At 38.4% G+C, this 19,666-nt stretch overlaps 1 protein-coding gene across 2 annotated transcripts in view; it reads right to left on the minus strand.

The window, feature by feature from the left end:
- The window catches only part of LOC126354113 (tyrosine decarboxylase-like), a 233,506-nt gene that overhangs the window by 205,248 nt on the left and 8,592 nt on the right, over nucleotides 1-19,666 (minus strand). For both annotated transcript variants that reach the window (XM_050003507.1, XM_050003506.1), the window contains one exon: nucleotides 5,689-5,894. In XM_050003507.1, the coding sequence (XP_049859464.1) occupies nucleotides 5,689-5,894 (206 nt within the window). The remainder of the gene's footprint in view (nucleotides 1-5,688; nucleotides 5,895-19,666) is intronic.

Below are 19,666 nucleotides of genomic sequence, written 5' to 3' on the forward strand. Positions count from 1 at the left end.
CTGATGAGCTTTGTGAGGATGAAGTATCCAAACATTCACAGTAATACTTGTTCAGGATTTCCCGTTAGCAATAATTGATAGAGTGATAAAGAAGCTGAGTACCTGAGCACCCGGTTTACTGCACTGGAGAACATTAGTGCAAAATTTAGTTTTCTGTGTGGTGCCCAAATTCAAGAAATGGAAGGGGAGGACTTAAAGGGCCATAGCAGCGGAGAACTGTCTGATACCTATGAAAAAGATCTAAACAAGGAATAATTTATTTTTGAAATGGAAATGTTCAAACACCATGGTCTGGTAAAAGAGAGAGACTTGCGTAATGCCACTGCATCATCCACATTAAGTTTGATTTATAAAAATAAATTGGTAGAGGGGTATAACAACATTACTGCAGCCTTAAGAATATTCCTTACCATCCCAGTTTCTGTTTCTTCTGGAGAAAGAAGTTTTAGCAAGGTGAAACTAAATAAAAATGATTTGAGGAGCGTGACTGCTCAACAAAGATTAACAAATCTCAGTATAATTTCCATAGAGCACAAACAAACTGCTTCCCTAAACTATGATGACATCATAAATGTTTTGCAGCAAAAAAATTCTTAGAAAGTGAAGTTTTAAATTGATTATTTTATGAGATTTATGGTATATTCTTGTACATTTTTAAATTGTTTGTTTGTTTTCTTTGACCTTAATTCATTTAATAAAATAAGTTAATGTTGTCAGATACTGACATTTATTTCGAAATATATTACCCAAATTTTTTATTTTTAAGAGTGGGAATGATAGAAGGGGTGACAAATTTAAGCTTACCCCCCTTCGTAAAACTCCTAGATCTGGTCCTGCCATTATCCAGAAGAAGTTATTTTATCAGAATTCCTTTTAGTAACAACTGGGTGGTTACCATTGACCATGTCTTTCTCTTTATGTAACAACCCTTCATTTATCCTATCTCTATATAGCTAATCCCCCAAAATTTCTAATGCCTCCTTTTTCTTTTACAGTTAGTCACATAGTTAATCTCCTAGTTCCATATTCTGTTCAATGATGTTTGCACTTTTTTCAACTCCTCGTTCACATACAGTTCACTTAGCTTTATCTCAGCTAATAAATTATCATCCTCCTCATAAACAAATTTTTCTCTTTGTCACTATTTGAATCACCATTAATTTTGATACCTTGGGTATCTATGTCACTACAATTGTCACTTCCATTTCTTATTGCAATATTTCTCCTCTTTTGGTTTCAGCACATTTTAAGCACTTTAAGTCATTATTACTCCTTTCCCCTTTTTAGCCATCATAAAATCATCACAGAATTTTTTCTGATAAGAATTAGTATAATTTGCTATTGCTAATGCCTCTATGTTGCCCACATTTTGAACATCTTTTTTACATTATTTATCATTCTATCATATGAAATATCTGTGATATTCACTAAGGAAACACTTACCTTATTGTAATCCTGACTTGTACTATTGTTACTTAATTTGTTTTCTTGAGACTGAATCTTTCTCCCACTGGAGCAACTCTCAGTTTCCCTGATTATTTAGTTAGCCAGCACCTTCACAATTCCTTTTATTTCTATATAACTGATTGCTTTCCATACTTCTAGAAATCTGGTTAGCCAAATAGTTCTTCTTGAGCATGAATTATTGTATTGTACCACTCTTCCCATTATATTTATCTGTAATTCCCTTTTTCATGGGCTTCCTAAGTTACTTTAAATTCCATTGCACCGCACCTTTCTTGGCAGTTAACTCATTTGACCCTTCCCAGACAATACAAAAATTCTTTGAGATTTCGCCTTGGAGCAAAAAGTAACAAATGCCTTATTTTGGGTGAAAACATTTTTTCTAAACCCGATATTATGGAGTCACTATTTAATTCACCATCCAAATATTTTATTTTATTAATCCAAGATTAACAAAATCCTGTAATGGTTTCTCTTCTATAATTATACTTCTCTCCTCCCCAAAATTTCATGATGTCCGTATTTTGATTAGTACTTGCCTAAACCAATTTTCTGAACTGCCCTTTTCCATGAAGTAGCTGCATCATAGGCCCCTTCAATAGCATAACACAACAAGTACCCTCTTACAAGTGAAATATTTCCTTGCTCAGATGATGTATTTGGTAGAATATTGAATTCTCTCATAAAATCCATAGGACACACGCTCTCATAGGGTTAAAATTTGTTGAAATTCTTACAAATAATAAAACAATGGAAAATCCAGGATGGAATGTAACAATGTTATGAAAAGAATAGTTGCTATTCACCATATAGCAGAGATGCTGAATCACGATAAGCACAACAAAAAGACTGTCACAAGTGTCACAATATACGCTTTTGGCCAACAATGCATTTTTCAGAAATAGATGACAGATGCGCACACTCGTGGAAATGCAACTCACACACACATGACCACAGTCTGTGGCAGCTGAAGCCACACTATGAGCAGCAGTAGCAGTGCATGATGGGAGAGGCAACTGGGTGGGTGTAAAGAGGAGGCTGGGGCAGGGGAGGGGTAGCAGGGTAGGGGTGGGGGATGGTGAAATGCTGCTGGAGACATTCCAGGGATGAGGTGGAGAGAGGGTAGGGCAGCTAGATGCAGTCAGGAGGTTAGAGAGAGGGTGGGGGTTTGATATGGACAGAGGTACTGATGTAACCATGTTGGTTAGCCATCATGCTTAGCAACTCAGCATAGTAGCAGCTATCCTTTTCATAACATTGTTACAATTAATGATCATTCATAGCCTGATAATTCTTAACTACTTGGGACATTTCTTCTATCTTTTCCTCAAACATATTTTCACAATCTTCTTTTCTCTTTTGATATAATTTTATATTTTATTATGCATATCGATATGATCTTATACAGTTTCAGTTTTTGAATCCCGTTTATTTTTTGACCAAAAGTATTCAACTCTGTGGACCTGACCTATGAAAAATTATTGACCCATGTATTACACTTGCAATATCTCTTTCTTCCTAAAAATATTCATATTCATTACTAACAAATGCTAATTTGCAGTCCATTTCCTTAAAGAGTTTCACACACAACTGATTTCTTTTTAGAAACTGTAAAATTTTAAATCAAATTTTGAATTTGTTTATATGCTTAAATAATCAATGTGACTCTTAAGGTCATTTCTAACTCTCTGGTTGGTTTCTTTCATTTTTATCCTTAAAGTGTCCAATTTAGAGGTTATTATTGAATTTGAATCACTGGTTTTACATTTAAATTACTGATTTTACATTTAAGTACAGAATTATTTTTGTCCTGCTTTGCCATCATCAATAACAACTTAATATCATCATCAATAGATGACTTCGTCTCAAAATCTTGACTTTCTTAACATACTTCCTGTTTAATGTTAACTCCTTCCATTACATCTGAATTACATTCTTCACTCTTAATATCAGGGTATTCTGTAATCAAAGCCCTAGTCATTTCTTCAATTGCCTGATTATCACTAATTTTATCACAAGGATTAATCATGATTCAGATCTGAATCCATTGTTCTCACAAAGTTCACTTTTAACTATCCCTTCTTTAAATTCATATTTCTTGGTACGTCCTTGCTATAGCAAGAGACAGTATTTTGCACCCTTTTGTCATTCAACTTGAAAATAATACTACTTTAAACAGAAACATAAACAACTTGACCAGTGTTGGGTGCTGTTGACATCAATAGATGGTTTATTCCCACCAGTCAGTTGTGTTTATGTCTGGATAGCCCTCATTGATCAGTTTTCTTGAAATATGAGAACTAATTCTAAAGGCTCCTACTGCACAGCTTGCCAACACTTCAGTGACATTTGGCTTCTAATTGGCAGCTTAATATCTCTGGCTTGTCAGCTGAAATACTCATACAGTTTGTCTGTGATGCATCAAATTTACTCTCCACTTCCTCTACTGTATTTGTTGATGCACTGTTCAATACCAGTCACAAATATAGCCACTTTGAATAAGGTCTAACACTTTCACAATCTTAAGTCATTTTCATTGCTACTATCATATGTCCATAAATAGTAGTTTTTCATTTCAGTACTTATTGTTGAGAACACATAAAATATAATGCCACTGCCAACATATGTCTCATGTTTCTTTCAATTACATTATACGTTTCTACCCTTCTTGAATTCTTTTTGTAGGTCCCTGATTAAAACAAGTTTACACCAAATGGACACCATTTAAAGTCTTAGTGACCTGGATTTTACATCATCAGAAGTCTTGCTGCTTTTCTTCATTGTCTATCCTCCTCTAATTATTTGATTTGGTAACTAGTTGCTAAATAACAAATGTAACACTGTAGAAATCAATTCACAGTCCTCACACTTTTAACGACATGAGTAATATAGTGATTATCAGCTTTTATTCAAGAACCTAGACTGTTCATATACCAAAGATCAGCACTTCACTATGCTATAATTGTTCTGTTAGAGTGGGAACACATTTACTGTACGTTTTTGCTATCAAATTCTGTCTGAGAAATAACATGAGGTTTTTGTTTGTTACATAGTAGCTGCACACTTTTACTGTTCAGTCATGACTTTGATGAAGATATTTATTGTACTAATTAAGTCACATTGTTCATTATATTTACACAGGCTAAATGACAACAAGGAATAGATGTTGGCACAGACTGACTTACTGGCAACTGGCTACTTACTGGTGAGTCTTTGTACATCATCACACTTATTTACAGATATATGTAAGATTAAAAATTAAAATTTGTTATTGCATCTTTAACATTAACATGAAAAACAGCAAAACTGGAGGTCACTAAGATAAAATCACCACAGAAGCAAATCAGTTTAACTGTGAGCTGGATAACTAGAAAATGAAAAAAAAAAAAATGGTTACCATCTTCTGATGATAATTTGTATTTATGCAGGGATTTACTATGCCCACCAGTAAGATTTGAGTAGGTGAAATTTTCCAAAACGAATAAGCAACAAACTAACAAGGTCTTTTTTTTTTTTTAAGAAAACAGGCATTTTTGGAATCAGAAAAATCAGTTCTACAAAATTGAGGTACTGAATTTTAGAAATGAAATAATAAGTTAAGAAATTTTCAAACACAAATTAAACATATAAAGTTTTTGAAGAAAGTAAGGTGTTTGTTGAGAAAAGGAGCATGAGATCTTTCAAATAAATGAACCCTAGTTAGAAAGAAGCAGCTATTTGCTTATTGAAAATTTCACTTTTGTGTGGTTTACATTTATAATTGATCACAAATACATTTTAATGGGAGTTGCCCAGATGAACTCCTGATCTTATTATTAGTAATAATCCACAAATTACACAGAAAATAAAAAAAAGTTTTTGATAATCACAGCTCAAATAAGAAAATGAATAATTCAAATAACTGTTGGACATGTGTTACCAGTAAAATGTATAAAAAGTGGAAAAGACCATTTTTAGGAGTAAAATTGTAGCAAGTAGGAGTATCACATCATGCTCCATCTCAACATATCACATATTTTTAATAGGAAAGCTTGCATGACACTTTAAATCTTTATTTTGAATGTGATTCCTTTTACTTACTCTCATGTTGACATTTATAAGAAAATTATTGTTCTCCACTCAGACACAGAAACCACCCATTCAATATTTGTGGAAAATTTATGGGGAAAAAATAAGTGTAGCATTTATTAAGCCTAAAACACTCTTATAATTAAGAAAACATACACCAGGCAATATCTGATCTTCAAAATCAGCCATTATTGAATCCCAATCTTCTGGTTTCTCAGGAGCATGGTCTGGCATAAGTGGCTGCAGGTAGAAAGGCTTTCTGTCTGATCGTGCTTTCAATAAGTTGATATGCTCTATATAATCACGTATTAAGTCAATTATCTGTTCACCACATTCCCTAAACTCCTCAATGGTCATTCCATCTGGAACAACATGGAAAAACATGAGCTATTGAGATATGTGTTAAAATCAGTAAATGAAGAATAAATAAAGTAACCAGCACACACTTGAGTTATTTGTGGCTGTAGCGCTTCTTTAAATAAATGCAGTGAAATATGGAAAAACATTGACATGCTCCGTATATAGAGACCTCACAACTTCAGTAATGAGTGGTAGGAAATAAAGTATAGATGAATTTAACAATATTATGAGAATGAAAGTTGCGACTAACCATATAGTGGAGATTCTGAGTCACAGATAGGCACAACAAAAATACTCTCACAGTTAAAGCTTTTGGCCATTAAGGCCTTCATCAACAACAGACTCACATATGCACTTACACCCACCCACCCACCATCCCACACACCCACCCACATGCATGCGCACACACACACACACACACACACACACACACACACACACACACACACACACACACACACACACACACACATATGCAACCACAACTCACACACGACTGCAGTCTCAGGCAAATGAAACCACACTGCGAGCAGCAGCACTAGTGTATGATAGTGTGAAAGTCTTTTTGATGTGCCTATCTGTGACTCAGCATCTCTGCTATATGTTGAGTGGCAACTTTCCTTCTCATAATATTGTTACATTCCATCCTGGACTTTCCATTGTTTGAGTATAGATAAATGATTGGTTATCAGAAAGGAGGTTGACTCTGTGTTAGTGTTAGCATAAATGGCTTAGACAAGTGTACTGGCAAATATGGATTTTATCTGCCAAACTTAACTGTCATTCATACAATGAGTCCATTAAATTACATTCCCTCTTGCTTATAAACACACACAGAAGTAAGTTTAGTAGCAACATTCAGCATTTATCTTAAACACCACTTAATGAGTGAACCAATTCAGCAGACTTTACTTAATCATAAAATTATTTGTGATCTTTATGGAGAAAATGTCAACAGTATGCCTCCAAGACCAAAAAATAATATTACACTAAGTGTATCATGTATCCCTTTCCTCACGTTCCCATGTAGGCCAACTTCATGGCACTGTCACATGTGAACGACTCACAAATCTGGATATTGCATGATTCAGCCAGTTGGGCAAATGGAGATCCACAATGAGGCATACTGGTCGGGAAGGCACTGGTTGATCAAATATGACCACAAAAAGTGAGGATCATCAAATTGTATACCAATCACATCGTAACCTGAGAAGAAGTAATGGACTGCCTGCAACATTCTGCATCATCCTAGGCTATTGGTTGGACACTACCAGCAGCTAGACTATGGAATTACTGTCCCATGTGTAGGCTACCATTAATGCCACAACACAGACAGCTACATTTATTGTGCTATGACTGGAAAACATCAGCTACTGATGAATACATTGCATTGTGTTCAGATTAGGTTGTGCCCTGAAATGAGGGACATCCGACTGGAGATACTTCCCACTCCTCCTAAAGTGGTGTTCTATTGCCCAACCAACCTGAAGACAGCTGCTGACAACCTTGGATGGTGCAGAGTGTAGCCCGCACCTTAGACAAATGGACAGAAAAACCCAGAGAGGGGACAAAGTGTCAATTAAGCAATGGGGTTTGGTGTGAAGATGTTTAAAGGTAATAAGACCAGTGGGGGATGGGATGCTGCTTAAGATGTTGCAAGACATGATGATGATCATGCATAGCGGTGACAATGGCCTTGCTCCATCACAGAACTGGCCAATGGCAAACAGGACCTGTCAAGTGGGCGATGACAATGCCAGCAGCACGGCTTATCTTATCAAGAAAGATCATTGATGACTCCATCAGTACAAACTGACACAGAAGGTGCAAAAAGGACTTGTGAAGTAGACAGAGGCCAATCAGCACAATGGAATGCTCTGTGGTATAACCTAGTAATCCGGAGGCACGAAGGGAATGAGAGAATTGTTGGGAAGTGGTCACTATCAAAGAGGTCATTGTGTGGCAACCAGTGTGAGGAAGTAAGAAAGGGATGGGGAGAGAGCTGAAGATTAATGGGAGAGAAAGTGCCATATGTGGCACAAAACTGAGTAGTAGAACCATTATTAAGAATGCACAGGTCGTGGTCACAAGAAATTGGTCAATGAGGAGCCCCCAACTACAGGGTGTTGAACAAAATGTGTTACCATTTTGTTTTTGAATATAAATTTTATTGTCAATACAATCTGAAAGGAACATATACTACAATGAAGAGCCATCCATGGAGATTAGTTCTAACTCAGCACATGCTCAATATATCCACCATTTCGTTTCCTAACTTCCTTCAAACAAATACTGAAGTTCTTCTAATAATTTCCGGGTATGCAGCCGGATCCCGTCGACATTCTGCCACGATATTTCGGCCCAGAGACGTCCGGCCATCATCAGGTGAGTACACAACTACTGAAGAGCCCAGGTGCAGTCGCGGTATTTATACCGATTCTCGCGCACGTGTTGACATGCGCGGCATAGCCGAGTTGTCATGTCAACACGTGCGCGAGAATCGGTATAAATACCGCGACTGCACCTGGGCTCTTCAGTAGTTGTGTACTCACCTGATGATGGCCGGACATCTCTGGGCCGAAATATCGTGGCAGAATGTCGACGGGATCCGGCTGCATACCCGGAAATTATTAGAAGAACAAATACGCCGGGAAAATTTCAGAAGTCACATCAAATACTGAAGTTAGTTATTACCCTACAGCACATGTCTTGCGTAATTTCACTGCAAGCTTGAAGAATAAGTCTTCTGAGCTCCATTAAATCATGTGGACGCTTTGGGAAAAATTTTTTCCTTTAGGTACCCCCAAAGAAAAAAGTCGTGTGGATTGAGGTCTGGACTATTGGGGAGGGGGGTCAATTTTGTCCATCATTGAAGCGACCTGGAAACCTGAGTTAAATGATCCGCATGTTGAAATGCTTGTGTAAAAACTCCAACACAGTGTTTGCTGTATGTGGCCTTGTTCCATCTTGCATGAACCATTGTGTGTTGAAGGGCAAGGCAGTAGCAAGAAGCTGTGGAATGAAGCTATTGCGAAGCATGCTCAAATAATGCTCGTTGTTCACAGTTTCTTCAAAGAAAAAGGGTCCGATAAGTCTGTGACTGGAAATTGCTGCCCACGCTTTAATCCTCGGAGCATAATGTTGTCCTCCATGAAGCACTTGTGGGTTTTCAGTGGCCCAAAAGCGTACGTTTTGTTTGTGAACCACACCATCTAAATGAAAATGTGCCTTGTCTAAAAACCAAACATTGCTGAGAGTTTCTTCCCTATCCTCTGCCCACTGATCAAACAGTAGTCTCTGCTGCTTGTGTTCTTCAGTGAGCTTCTGTGCACAGGTCATCTTGCATGGGTGCATATGTAGGTCACTTTTAAGAATGCATTGAATGGATCATCTGGATATTCCCAGCTGCACTGCTGCCTTTCTACATGATTTCCCAGGACTTCTCTGTACAGCAATTAGTACCACTTCAATATTCTCCAGCGAACAAACAGGCTAAGGCCGAGGTCGTTTCACTTCCAATACTGTTCCTTCCTGTACAAATTTATTGTACAGTCTGTGGATGGTCTTCATGCAAGGGACCCATCATGTGTTAAACTGCTGTTGAAAACAGGGCATCAAGTGACATTATACTGAGTGCACTACCCAAAAATTACCTCGAGCAATTAAACAGAGAACCGACTCGTGGAGATAACATCTTGGACCTACTGATAACAAACAGACCTTAACTTTTCGACTCTGTAAGTGCAGGACAGGGAATCAGTGATCATAATGCCATTGCAGCATCCCTGAATATGGAAGTAAATACGAACATTAAAAAAGGGAGGAAGATTTATCTGTTTAGCAAGAGTAATAGAAGGCAGATTTCAGACTGCCTAACAGATCAAAACGAAAATTTCTGTTCCGACACTGACAATGTTGAGTGTTTATGGAAAATGTTCAAGGCCATCGTAAAATGCATTTTAGACAGATACGTGCCGAGTAAAACTGTGAGGGAGAGGAAAAACCCATCATGGTTCAACAACAAAGTTAGGAAACTACTGCAAAAGCAAAGAGAGCTTCACTGCAAGTTTAAATGCAGCCAAAACCTCTCAGACAAACAGAAGCTAAACAATGTCAAAGTTAGAGTAAGGAAGGCTATGCGTGAAGTGTTCAGTGAATTCGAAAGTAAAATTCTATGTACCGACTGGACAAAAAATCCTAGGAAGTTCTAGTCTTATGTTAAATCAGTAAGTGGCTCGAAACAGCATATCCAGACACTCCGGGATGATGATGGCATTGAAACAGAGGATGACATGTGTAAAGCTGAAATACTAAACACCTTTTTCCAAAGCTGTTTCACAGAGGAAGACCGCACTGCAGTTCCTTCTATAAATCCTCGCACAAATGAAAAAATGACATCGAAATAAGTGTCCAAGGAATAGAAAAGCAACTGGAAATACTCAACAGAGGAAAGTCCACTGGACCTGACAGGATACCAATTCGATTCTACACAGAGTACCCGAAAGAACTTGCCCCCCTTCTAACAGCCGTGTACCGCAAGTCTCTAGAGGAACAGAAGGTTCCAAATGATTGGAAAAGGCACAAGTAGTCCCAGTCTTCAAGAAGGGTTGTCGAGCAGATGCAAAAAACTATAGACCTATATCTATGACGTCGATCTGTCGTAGAATTTTAGAACATGTTTTTTGCTCGAGTATCATGTCGTTTTTGGAAACCCAGAATCTATTCTGTAGGAATCAACATGGATTCCAGACACTCCAGGATGATGATGGCATTGAAACAGAGGATGACATATGTACCCATATGGCTGAACCCCCTGGCAACACAGGGTTCACACTTCTGACACCTGAGCTGTTGCCTCCCCATGTGTGCCTATGAGTGGCTGCTTATCATTCCAGTGCATTGAATCTCCTAGCAATGATCGCGGTGCCAGACAGGCCTTGGTGTGGTTGGGTGGTGCCTATGGGGAGAAACCCAGATCAGAGGGGGTGGTATCAGGGCAGATGCTTCATGCATGAAGCATATCAAGCTCCAAAAAACTGGCCGCTCTTCTACGGCTGTCTCTTTGAGGGGTAATGGATCACTGAATGCTGTTTCTTATGACCTTGTGGCAGCTTGGGTTGAAATATTTGCCCTGCTACCTCCTGGTCTTCACTAGGATGGATGGGGACACATTCACCACCACAAAGCTGTTTTTTTTTTTGTGGAAAATACCAAAGACAAGTTTGTTGGCGTCTCTAAATAATATGTGGTCTGCTCCCCTGTTGGTCAATACTTCTTCTCTCCCCCCCCCCCCCCTCCCCAAATCTGCAGCTCTTCATGATTGTGATCATCTTGGCAGTGTCCTGCTGCCCATTACACTTCAGCAGTCTTTCAATATGGTCCAGGGAGTCTTTTTTCATAGGGACCCCATCCTTCATACTGATGAGGAACTATGAGCCAATCTGGAATGATGGGCCATTCATTTTGTTCAGTGTGTGCAGAAAGGTCATAAGGACAGTTGCACCAATTCTGGCGCTTTTATTCTGGCATTTGAGGAAGGTTCCCTCCCAGAGAAGGTCAAGGTTGTGTGTTATCAATGTGACTTGAAGCCGTGCATCCATTCATGAAGTGCTTGCGTTTTGGGCACACTTCTCTATGTATGGCAGACCCTTTATGTGGTGATTGTGGACATCCACTGCATGAATGAAGCCCCTGTGTTCCACCGCCCATGAGATCACTCTCCATACTCAGCAGATCGCCCAGCTTATAAGAAAGAAGAAAAGATACAAGAATATAACTCCCTGGATGATTTGTCTTACACTGAGGCTCATCAGAAGTTTGACCAACTTCATCCTGTGTCAATGTCTTCTACTTTTGCCTTTGTTATGTCCTCTTCCCCTCCTTCCTCTTCCTTACCCCAGTTATATCCCCTTCTCCTCTCACCCTCCCCTGCAGTTCACTTGACCTTTCCTCCAAGTGCAGCTCCCCCTCCCTCACTTAGAGAAGTGCCACCCTCCTTCAGCACATGCTGGTCTAGGGGCTCCATCCCAGGAGCTATCATTTGTCAAAATCTCATTTCGATATCTCAAACTGTTTCTGAAAATGTGAAGAATGTTGTGGATATTTCATTCTCGATTTATTGCTGGCGCGCATGATCGCAAGTAAGTGTGCTTCATCAGATTAATTTTCTCAATGTAAGTATTACAATAACTTGACCATAAACAAAATGATGGGCACATCATCATGAACCTGACACATAAAGCTATAAGTAACAGAAAAATGAAATTTTTGTACTGAATAGTTTCTGTAAAATGCTTTGAGAAAGACTGCAAGGCATGACCCTCAATTCTGTCATTGCCGATGGCCCAAATGGGGCAAACACTGTTGGTCTCCCTTCTGAACAAACATGTGAACTCACCCATGCATCGGCCACTGAATCCTGCGCAGACTATAGCAATATGGCTACCAGTATGTTTCTTGTTTGTCTAATTAGTAACTGTGGTTGGACATTTTTATTTCTTTTCACTTTGCCAACTTGTTTTAAGACTTTTATGTCAGAATTTAGAGTTACTCAGGGAGCATGACCACACTGCAAAGCAGTGGGGTTCATAGAAATACATCCTGGGTGTTCACAAATTTTTAAATTCAGATAGACATGAGAGTGAAATTAACAGCATCTGCTGCATAACAGCATGCTTATCAACATATTTCAACATCTGCAGTATTACAGTTATGCTTACCAACATATTTCTACAACTTAAGCTGTTGTCAGTAATAATAATAATAATAATAATAATAATAATAATAACAGTAACAATAATATGCATAACTTGTCTAGAAAAAGGAAGAATTGGTCATGGGGAATTTTGGTGTTTTGTATGTAATTAAGTACAGTTTATAGCAAGAATGAAATAATGTTTCAGGTTTTGCTACTCTCTGTTTTGCATTTTTGTGCCTTTTTTCTGCCAAATGTACAATTTTTTCCCCATTTATTATAATTTCATTCCCCTGCCCCATATGGACAGGGGAGGGCTGGCAGTGGCACAGTCCATCACTCTTGAGCCAAAAGGCTTTAACAAAAATACAAGGGGAACTCTTCCACAAAAAACTAGGGTAAAAAGGGGGCATAAAAATACGGTAATTGGAGATGATGGGAGTTAAAATATATACTAATATGGGGACATTGGGGGGCAATTAAAAAGTCAACATTAAGTTAAAAGAACACAGCTGGCAATTCATTGTGTACTGGAGTCAAACACAAGTTAAAAGTCCTGGGAGTAGTGGAAATCCAAGCAACACTGGCATAAAAAGGATGGGGCGGATCAAGGATTTGTAGGTGTGAAGGATCATGGAAGGATGCAGTCCCCGTGTGTAGCCAGACAGGAGTTTCAGGAAGTGGAGTCTGTTATGAGGTTTGTGTTGGATAGTAAGGAGATGGGAGTCTAGGTGAGGTGGCAGTCGAGGGTGAGGCCAAGGTATTTGAGTGTAGGAGTGAGGTGGATAGGACAGCCTTACATGGTGAGGTAGAAATCATGGAGACAGAAGGAGCAGGTGGTGTGACCTATGATGATCACCTGGGTCTTGGAGGAGATTATACGAAGGAACCATCGGTTGCACCAAGTGGTGAACTGGTCAAGGTGGGTTTGGAGGGTACGTTGGGACCATTGAAGGGCAGGATAAAGGTCTAGGAAGGCGGTGTCATCAGCAAATTGGAGGAGATGAACTGGCGGAGGAGGTTTGGGCATATCAGCAGTGTACAGGAGATAGAGGAGAGGAGAGAGGATGGAGCTTTGGGGCACGCCGGCAGGGGGATGCAAGGTACTGGTTGGAATTGTGGATAGTGACATAGAAGGTATGATGGGGTAGGAAGGACCACCAAATGTACAGGATCCCTAATTCATGTATTAGTTGAGACTTTGGTGTCTGAGCCCAAACATAGGTGGGGCTACAGAACTGCTTCGAAATGACTGCATCCGAGTATAGGTCAGGTGGCTGCTGCACAATGCTCACAGCCTACTAGCCATCCAGAAGCAGGCTGGCTAGTGGCTACTATGGTAGTGATGCATGGAACATCTGCCTATATGTCACTTGACTGCTTCTCCCCTCTATGTTTTGGTTTTAGAACTACATCAAAAGAAATGGCAAGACATGCATAGCAGCTTCCGTGACATGCTGTGCCAATGTGCATTGGTGTAGCTGTGAGTTTACAATGTTCTCATTACTGTTTGCCAATTCTTGTTAATTCTTCTTTCAAATATGTCATGTTTTCTGAGTGAGAAAGAAATTTTAGAAGCCTTAAAAGAAAAATTGGATGATTCTGGTTCTGAGTGTGAAATGTCTGAATGTGACGAGAATGAAGAGGATTATATACCTCCAACAAAGAGGTAATGAATTTCGCGGAAAAAAAACCATTGAATCCAAATTAGGCTGGAAATTTGCTGATAATCAGCCTACTATGCCACAATTTGTAGAGAAAAGTGGAGTAATGGCAGCTGTTCAAGAGAATTCCACTCCTCTTTTTCCCCAATTCCATAATGAACCACGTAAAACCCAAAACAAACAGATATGCAAAGTCTGTTTATGACAAACTCCAAGCAGCTTCCAGGCTAAAGCCTCACAGCTTTTGTAACTCATGATGGGAGTAAGGCTGCACAAATTGTATTTGTTTTTTGGCATATTTAAACACACGTGTCTTGTGAAAAAGCCAAAACCAACAGATTACTGGTCTACCAACAGTTTTATTTCAACCCCTTTCCCTGGTTCTGTTATGGCCAGAAACAGATTCAAGGCAATATTATCAAACCTGCATTTGAATGACAATTCAACTTATGTTCCAAAAAGTCAACCTTGGCATAGCCCCATCCATAAAATCAGGCCAATCCTTGATAATTTCTTATTATAATCACAAAAATCATTTTACCAATCAGAAAACCTCACTACTGATGAAGACAAGTGTGGTTTTTGTGGAAGAATGGTATTTCGGGTTTACATAAAAAATAAACCTGACAAGAATGGAATCAAGATGCTGATTGTGTGTGATTTCAAAACTGGTTATGTTCTTAGATTGGAGGTATATGCTGGGAAAGGAACACAAGACAACTCCATACTACCATTATTTGAGAGGTTGCTAGCAGGTTACCTGGGAAAAGGCCACACTGTTTACATGAACAGATTTTATAGTTCACCAGCAGTATTCGAGTATCTGTGGCAACATAAAACGAAAGCAGTAGGTACATGCATGACTAACCGGAAAGAACTACCAAATGAAATTGTTTCCAAAAAACTGAAAAGGGTTGAGTCTGTGTCAATGAGGACGAATCATCAGCTTTGTTTGAAGTGGAAAGACACAAGAGATGTAATACGCCTGTCCACTGTGCACAAAATGACCATCTCTGACAAGACTGTTCATACAAAGGAAGGTGGTATCAAAGTAAAATCAAAACCAGATGCCATTCTTGACTATAATATTCACAAAATGGGGGTCGATAGGAATGATCAAACGATTTCTTACTATGCATTTAGGAGGAAACAGATGAAGTGGTGGATGAAATTGTTCTTCCACATGCTTATAATGGCTGCAACAAATGCATTTGTCTTATACAGGGAAACCAGGACTCCTGCTCAAAGAAAGAGCTGCCATTTTCCACTTTTCTATGACCAATTGATGAAGGACTGATTCACAAAGGTAGAAATTTGACACTAGACAATGTTCCTAGTGAAACTCACAGCAACAGACTTCTAGGATGACAGTTCGCAGAAAAAATTCCAGCTGCTGAGAAGAAGGAGCATCCAACTAGAGTGTATACAGTTTGCTCGGAGAAAACCAAAAAAATCTAAAGGCAGAGCAGGTTGGAAGGAAACCAGTTAGTGGTGTCCAGACTACAATGTACCACTCTGCATGTCAGAATGCTTCAAAACCTTCCAAAATTTACACAAAACTAAAAAAAAGGCATATTTTCTGAAACTTAAATCACACAGTTTATGTTTATTGTTATTAATTTTGTCATCAACCAATATAATTAAAATAAACATTTGAAATATACCTTAAAGACTGTTCTTTCATAATATGTATTCTGTTTCGAGATGTCTTAAATAGAAATGTGCCAGTGGCATTTCAAAAAATGGTAAAAATGGCCAGTCCATTGGACCAAGAGTGTGTCCAAGCTGCCAGTCCTCAAAGTGTTAATGAAATAACTTCTGGGATGAAAATGAGGCATTTTACACCCACACTACAACTTATGCTTATTATAAACTTCTTTGTTAAATGTTTGCTTGCAGTCACTCTTATTTGATTTTGTCATTTTCTCAGACAACGGATCTGGTCTGCAATACACTAGTTTCTTTGTGGATAACTTTTCCTGGTAATTTCCTTTCCTTTTAACGCTTAATACAGGCTCAACAGAGTCCATGTTGACACTCCACAGGAAAGTAGATTCCTGCACAGTGGACAACCAACTCCAAACACAAACTGCTGTTTGCAGAAATGATTAAATTCAAGTAGTACTACCTATCAACAAGGTTACTTGACTAAAAGGCAAATGAGGTGCTGAGATCCATAAGGGCCAAAAGCACACCATCTTCGACCCCCATATTTAAGTGAATATCAGAGAAACCAGTTAGACAGCTTTTCGTGAATGTTCAGAGGTACATACAATGTGGCCCCACAGTACAGATAAACCTGACCCACCAAAAGATCAACAGATGTCAGAAGCATGAAGATATGTTTTATGGTTCTCAGTGCCTCAATGGATTACTCTATGACAAAATTCAAAACTTAATGTACTGTATCTCTTTCAGAATCCCACAAAATAGGCTTTGCTATCAGTATAACTATAACATATATTGATGGTTTTTTTTTTTTTTTTTTTTTTTTTTTTTTGTGTCACAGCAGACGTCACATAACATCTGTTCAAGTTTGTTGTTGATCCCTTCACCCTTCACTCAGTTTTCTTTATTACAGAGGCCAGCCAGCTCTCTGACCAAACATGCTGAGCTACCATGCAGGTGTGTAGTTGGAGTGGTAAGTGCATACTGACAATGGTGCGAATTGTTTATCAGATCTGTACATATTTTCCTATACGTTAATTACATCAAGCCAGTTGCGCACATGCAGGAGCTCCTTAAAATGTGCACGAGTAATGTTGTGCTTCTAACCTACATGCCAAGTTTCACAAAGTCTAGAGGAGCAGTATGTAGCGCAGTGCAGTAGATTTAGTATTATGTATTTCAGATTACTGCACCTACATCACATTTAACAGAATTAAAAGAAAAAAAATTAATAAATTTGCAAGGTGTCAAAAGTTAGTGTGTTCATGTACTCTTACACAGCAGCTGCCACTGCTGCAAAGTGAGGTTCAAGCTGGATTTTTCACATATACTAAGAAGGAAGGAAAATATAAAAACACTGAAAGTCAGATTGTATAATTGCCAGAATTTTGAAGATTGTGCTGTACAAGCACAAATTTGTGGGAAGTTCATAGAAAGAATCATGATGTATTGGACTCAAACTGGCAATTTTGAGTTACCGATATATATGAATGCTAGAAAATATATTAAGATTTTTAACGTTGAACACCAAATGATGTATTACTTAGTGAACATTTTAATTTAGATCCTTAGGGCCAATGGTATCAGTTCAACAGCAGTACTTAACTCCTTTGGATTTCATGTAATCTTACTTGTCCTCATACAATTTATAACAAGAGCTGTGAAAACAAGCAGTGTTCCTGTAGATAACATTTCTGTAGACTCATCTACACTGAAAAAACGATTGTGAATGCCAGTACCACTATTGATAACATTTCTATTGACACATCTAGAGTGAAAAACAATTATGCTGGTACTGATAGGTAAGCCCACCTGCAGTCAAGCTACAGGACTAAGCCAGATATGTGCACATTAGCTGACACATGTGGGGTGAAGGTACACACGTTCAAATTTTCAGTGGCTATGGAAACATGAAACCAGACAGACATTTGGTGGATATGCAAGTACTGTTGGCCGAATGAATTTCCTCAAATACAACACATTTACCATGTGAACTTTTAAAATGAATGTCTTTCTCAGAGAAACTGATGCTGTCATTAGCATTGGCACATTCAAATGTAGGATGCATTTAAGCATCATTTCATTAACATGAATAAACTAGGCCATACTGGTATATATCATTTGTCCTGTTGTCAAGGAATTTTCTGGGAAAGCTGGCATCATAAGCTGAGGTGAAATTGTGACAATTTGCAAGTATTTTTTTATTATTAGCAAGAAATACTTTCATATCAATTAAAAGTCAGTATACTCTCATGAAGCAGAGCATTTCATCTATAAGTCGATCAAATACTGTTAGTTTAGATGCACAAACTTAGCAACAGAATCCAGTTTTTCTGTAACAGTTTCACCCGGACAATTGGGGTGAAATTGTGACAAGCTATGTTTCTCATAATAAAAAATATAAAATCACTTCTGACACTAAGTAATTTCATAGGTATGCTTTCTGTGGAGTTGAATAAGTACAGTAATGCATATTCTGATTTGTTCTTACTAGCCAGATGCGCAGAATAATGTTTTTTTAGTGACACGACATTTAAAAATTACATTTGAAAGAATACATTCAAACTACTCCAAAACTAAGAGCTGTATGTAGAGTATTCTGGCAGTGCAAATATATACCTCTTAGGAATTAGTTTTGGACAATCAATTTTTCTAAGCTTATTTTCTCTTCCATATTTCATTTCATCCACATCCTTTGGCCACTATCACTTCATCCGAGATTTCTGTGTAACATTAACAAGGGCATCTTTCTCTGTAGATCTTGTCACTTTCCTAGGACAAACTTCTTCTAAATACATGACTAGCACATAATCATTGTCACTCAACTCTTGTTCTAAATGATTTCTTGTAGCCTCTTAATTTTCTTCAGGATTTGGGGTATCGTCTTCACTCCATTATCTTCTCATACTGTCTTTTACTCTGTGTGTTGAATATGTTCCTGTTCACTCTCACTACTTCTACTCTCTATGTATTCCAGTATTTATTTCTTCTACACATCTTGAGGTAGATGGTTGACAGTCCATGACATCATTTATAAATAAGCTCTTACCACAGGTACCTCCAGTCTCTTATGCCTCCTTTTCTTTTCTAATTCCTCAAAAAAGTCTTTCCCACTAATTTTTTAGTCAGAGATCATTCATTAGGCACTTGGGATACTTTCCAGAAACTTTTACCGTTTAAGAGGGAATATTGCTGCTTCTGGAAGCCAGAAATAAGATTGTTTTTCCTTCTGCATAGGGAATCCATCAGTTTCTTTATTAGTTCTGGAAATTCACCCTTGGGAATTGAAGTGCAGAGACTTCCTGATGCAATCTGCTTACATTCACCCTCAATTTGTCTCCACTAGCCTTTCATTGGATGGATACATGCAACATCAAGAGGCTGAAATAAGTGACGTGCTTTTGGTGGCAGCATATTAAATTTAATATCAAATTCCTCACACAGAGTCACCAATCAGTACCTTAACCCCCACCTACTTCTATAATATAGGTAAAAGCATAAATGTAAACCAATCTTCAAAGATTTGATGGTTGCACCAACCAGATTTGCTTCTGTTATACTGACAGCCACTGGGGCCATTCTCTGTCCAAATTCTTTCTGCCTTCTAATTAACATATAAGAGTGCTAATGCACCCCCTGCATTTCCACATACCATAACGGAAGTGTTTACTTTGGAAGCATTGCTTATTTGCTCATGGTACTTCGTGCCTCTCCCTGCGATGACGTTCTTAGCTCCAGGGTAATCTAT

Source organism: Schistocerca gregaria, chromosome 3 (assembly GCF_023897955.1).
Source record: "Schistocerca gregaria isolate iqSchGreg1 chromosome 3, iqSchGreg1.2, whole genome shotgun sequence".
Lineage (NCBI taxonomy): Eukaryota > Metazoa > Arthropoda > Insecta > Orthoptera > Acrididae > Schistocerca > Schistocerca gregaria.